At 33.7% G+C, this 5255-nt stretch overlaps 1 protein-coding gene across 1 annotated transcript; it reads right to left on the minus strand.

The window, feature by feature from the left end:
• Window positions 1–1772: 1772 nt before the first annotated feature.
• LOC100751895 (olfactory receptor 4K1) lies at window positions 1773–2708 on the minus strand. Its single transcript, XM_027386476.1, has one exon. It carries the CDS (start codon window positions 2706–2708, stop codon window positions 1773–1775), a length of 936 nt encoding a protein of 311 aa, XP_027242277.1.
• Between the last annotated feature and the right edge of the window lie 2547 nt (window positions 2709–5255).

The following is a 5255-nucleotide window of genomic DNA, read 5'->3' on the forward strand; positions in this document are numbered from 1 at the left end:
TTCTTCAGAAGGCAGTATATGCTTTGAATTATCATTCAATGCATTGTATGGTTTTTCTCCCCAGAACCGAGATACAAGGGTCCAGGAATCAAGGAGTACAAAATGGAATGATTCCACTCACTATCACCCCTAGTAATCCCTAGGAAAATTTGTGTTTCCTGTTCCCATTGCCTTAAGTTCTACTGGCATAGAAGCTTTGGCTCCAGAGAGGAGAGCACTTCTGTTAGAAGACACACAAATATTTCATTGAACGGAAAGCTCAGATCTCACATGGCCACTTGGGTTTCTGATGCCCTTCATCCAACAGGCTAAGGAAGGAATAACCAAGAAGAAATTGGGTTGCTTCTATACAATGGAGGTAAGAAGAATTCTGTCTGTAGTGTCTGTAGAGATCTTTAGGGTATCTCTTAGTGTTAACATATTCTGTAATTAAAGTCAATGTGGACTACAACAATCTAATCCGAACAGATTGACAAAGACCAAACCCTTCAGGAATACTGGATTGGCTCACCCCTCAAGGAAAAAATTCAAAACCTCCCAAGATGCTTGCTGAGGGTGAAGAAAATACATAATGGGTAGTACAGGTATGTACTTTTATAAATACCACCTAAAGCCTATGACCTGTTTTAGAAATGAGGGTTATAATTTTTATGATTCTGTCATATCCTGTTAAGAATGTATTTGTACAGATATTTATGTTTTCTATCCTCAATTGCTTTATCATGTAAGGTAACATCAGTTAAGAGAATATGAGTGGTATCATATTTAAATTGTAAGATACTAAAATGTCCTTCAAGGGACATTGTCACCTATTATAAAACACGTAATGCATTTACAGCTGTACATGTGGTAGTTACATTGCATTTGATGTTATTATGGCCTAGTTAAACACATAACATGTTTGTGATTTTACATGGGATACTTATATCATGTTAGGCAAAATTATAATGTGGATATTGCTTTCATTTGGAAATTAAGCCTGACATAAGGAGATGTGATGTGTGCCAATATGACAAGGAGTGGATTTATGATGGTTATTATTGGTTGTCAACTTGAATACATATAAAATTAAATAAACCCCCAAGTATATAAAGTATTTGGTATGCCTTTGAGGTATTTTCTTATTTAAATCATTTGAGGATTCTAAACCTGGATCTTTGAGATGGGGAAGACCCACTTTCAATCTGTTCCACATCTTCTGGAGGCAGCCTATATAAAGGACATGAAAAAACAAAGCTCTTACCTGTTGTCCTCACTTTCACTAGAAAGTCCATTCCTTCACTGGTATTAAAGCCTACTTCTGGATTGTTGTGTACTCAAGACCAGCTGCAATACACAGCCTCATGATATAAACAATTAATGGATTCTTGGACTTTCTATTGAATGACAGCCATAGTTGGAATAGCCATATTATAACATGTAAACTACTCTAATAAGTTCCTTATATATTCTTTTTATCATTTCTGTTTCTTTAGTGAACTCAGACAAATACATGGCCCTAATTTTAGGAGTATATAAAAATATACCTTTAAATGTCATTATCAATTTTTAAGAAAATGTGCATTTAGAATTATGAACAGTGAGAATGTTTCCCTGAAATTGTGCTTAATTTTACTTAGCAACTTGTTTTATGCAATTATTTTGCATTCAGGACAAAAGGTCAGTTCTATAATTTAGCCATTTACATCACAAACAAAGGTAATTTGCATGATCCTAGAATATCCTGGAGGCTCTTCATTCTAAGTCAATATGAGACTCTTTCAAAGAGATACTTAGTTTTTCCCAGGATTTACATGGCGGTTTCTCAATTTCCTCAAGGCTGATTTAACATCTTCATTCCTCAGAGAATATATGACAGGATTCAGTAAAGGAGTACAAATGGTATAGAAAACAGAAAGGAACTTATCCACAGATAGTCGACTAAAAGGCCATATGTAGAAATAAATGCAAGGCCCAAAGAATAGAATCACTACTGTAATGTGGGCAGTTAGTGTAGAAAGTGCCTTGGATGACCCACTAGAGGACTGGTGCTGGACAGTGACAAAAATGATGATATAGGAGACAATTAAAGCCAGGAAACAGCTCAGTGATATCAGGCCACTGTTAGCCAAGGTCAAAATTTCCATTCTGTATGTATCCATGCAAGCAAGTTTTATCACCAAGGGAAGATCACAAAAGAAGCTATCTACCTCATTGGGACCACAGAATGGCAGATTCACTGTAAATGCCAAGTGGCTCACAGAATGAAGAATACCTACTGCCCAGGATATAGACACAAAAATTATGCATACCCTCCGATTCATAATTAGATTGTAGTGTAGTGGCTTGCATATTGCTACAAACCTATCATAACCCATAGCTACAAGCAGCATCATTTCACTCCCAACAAAGCTATGAAGAAGAAATATCTGGGCCATGCAACCTTCAAAGGAAATAGTTTTGTGCTCAACAAAAAAGTCTGCAAGCATCTTGGGAGTGGCAAAGTTAGATTGGCAGACATCGATGAATGAAAGGTTACTGAGTAAGAAGTACATGGGAGAGTTCAAATGCGAGTCTGAGAAAATTATGACAATAATCATGACATTGCCTAAGACTGATGTCACATAGATGACAGAGAAGATGGTAAAAAGTAAAAGCTGAAGTCCCCAAGATTTAGAAAGTCCCAGAAGCACAAACTCAGATACCGTGGATTCATTACTGTGAGCCATGTATCCAATGCAAAGTCACCTAAATGAAAATCAAGAAAATATTACCATCACTGGCATTGTAATATACCTATTTCATAAAGAAAGTTATGGTGAGCTTTTAAATGTGTTAATTTAATTTCATTATATATGTATGGAAATGGAGTAAAATGTGAGAAATAAGTTTAATTAGATATGATTAATTAGGAAAATACAATTCATAAATTTTATCTTAAGGTTTTGCTTTATTTTTAGCATTTTGGTTAGCATATTTATAAGTTCAATGATGAATCCTTCAGAAGACTTTAAGAAATTTGGGAATTACAATTAAAAATAAACTAAATATTGTAGTATTATTAGATAACAAAGGGATTTGAAAGCAAGAAACAAAAACAGGTTATTAACTTCTCACCTTCTCTTCCAAAATCAAGAAAACATGAAATACTAACATAATTACATTTCAGTGTTTATTTAATGATGAGGAAAGACAAAGAATTAATAGATGAGTGGTTGAACAAGAAGAAGGAGAAAACACTGTGCACATATTAATCATTTTTTGCTAGACTCAACTAGTGTAGAGTGTTCAGTCTTGCAACCATATATACATGTAGCCAAAAATGAACTCAAAAGATTGAGTTTATGCACATTTGTGCAAATGCACACACATGGATTTGTGTGTGTGCTGTGTAACAGCCTCAACTTAAAGAGGCTGCCAACTTGAAGGTGGAGGGGGACATGGGATGGGTTTTACAAGGATGACTGGGGCTCACTGGAAAGAGGAAATTGGGGAAACTGATGAAATCTATTAAATTATAAAAATATTTTAAATGAGTCACTTTTATTTTAAGAATTCTGTTTTTAGGGTATCTACTAACTGACTGTGTTTTTAGTTTTCACATTTAACAAATACAGTAAGCAACAGGAAAATCCTGTCCACAATCTCCTATAATTTCAAAATCTAAGCAGAATGGTTCAGATTCAATGTTACATCTCGTTTTCTTCCTAATAACTAAGATAATTTCCCACTAGTGAATGTTAGTAAAATTTGCCAGTTGTAAGCTATGCGATTGAGCAAAGAACTGAATGTCCCTCAAATTATTTTCATTTCTAGAATTTTAAGTACAGAAGGAGTTCTATTATGGCATTGTGTAGAATTCATGTCCTCATATGCAGAATACCTGTAAGCTATTTTTAATGAATCTTCTACTGCTGCTGTGCCTCAGAAGTGTTTTCAGATTTCTAATTATCTCATAGTAGAACCACTTTGGGTGAAAGATCAATTTAGTTACATTAAAATCTTTATTACTTCAGCATTACCTAAAAACTATGTCATTCAAACCCTGAACAATAGGTATACACAATTGTTTTTGTCTTTATTTTAACTCACAATATTTGTCTCACTACTTACTATAAGCCTTCAAGCAAAACTTTCTGTTGCTTCATTAGTAACTCCATTCTTCATGAAAGACAAATTTTAATATTCATTAAATATTTGTTCATTTCATGGGTAAATGCTCTTTAAATAGGAAAGGGTTGGAAAGGGTTACACAGGATCAGATAATGTTATCAGATTCTGTCTGACCCAAGTCCTTGAATGATTACCCAAAACCAGTACAGTTGAAGTCATCAAGACAGAAAAGTGGTGAAAGAGAATTTCCCTCTGTTGGATGGAATTTCCAACCAGATTGAGACAACTTCTTTTTTCTCACCTTTCAGTTGTTGATTATTTTCATTAAAACATTTATTGATTATGTCTGTAAACAGGATTCTCATAGTCCATGTTCAGTACTTACAGTTTTAATTTCTTTTATTTTTCTTAACTTTCATCAAATTTAATATTCTTTAGTTTGTATTATCATCTCATCTTCTCCTATGAGTCTTCATATTGAAAATCTCTGTAATACAATTTTAACTTGGCTCTTCTCTTCTTGTTATCAACCACACGACTACAACAGCCTAAAGCAGTGTAATACAAATATTTATATGCTCATCCCAGAAAGCTGCTTTCAATTGGGGAAGAAATGCACCTCTAGAGACATGTGGTAATTCTTGAGCAACAGTAATTGTGTTTCCTGAAATAATTTTTATGGGAGTAAAAATGTTGTAATTTTTCTGCTTATTGTAATCAGGTAGTAGATGTATTTGAAATCCAGAGATTTCTTGGCACTAACAGATTCAGAGAAATGACTATTCAGCCTCTGACTTTCTGCCAGTAAGTGACTGTAATTGCTTTAGGGCAATGTCTGTCAATAAAATGGAGCTCTCTACTAAAAAAAAACCAGTTAAATTTATTGTCTAATTCTATCATCTGTATTAGAAATCCAAAACTATTCTCCCTTAAAAATGTTTCTTCAAGCATTTTAGGCTTTTTCAGTTTTTCTCCATATATCAAGTCTTTCACTGTATTTTATATCAGCTTTCCAGATCTCCAAATACTCTTCCTCAGGTGCGCCCTTATATTTCATTTTTAAGTAATCAAATTGAAAATAAGATTCTGTATTACTATGTCTATTTATACCTCTTTATCTTGTGATTACATATATATATATATATATATATATAAAGTTATGG

Source organism: Cricetulus griseus (assembly GCF_003668045.3).
Source record: "Cricetulus griseus strain 17A/GY chromosome 1 unlocalized genomic scaffold, alternate assembly CriGri-PICRH-1.0 chr1_1, whole genome shotgun sequence".
Classification (NCBI taxonomy): domain Eukaryota; kingdom Metazoa; phylum Chordata; class Mammalia; order Rodentia; family Cricetidae; genus Cricetulus; species Cricetulus griseus.

What these genes read in the sequence shown, in the direction of transcription:
- LOC100751895 (XM_027386476.1), bottom strand. Translation starts at nt 2,708, where the DNA reads ATGGCTCACAGTAATGAATCCACGGTATCTGAGTTTGTGCTTCTGGGA.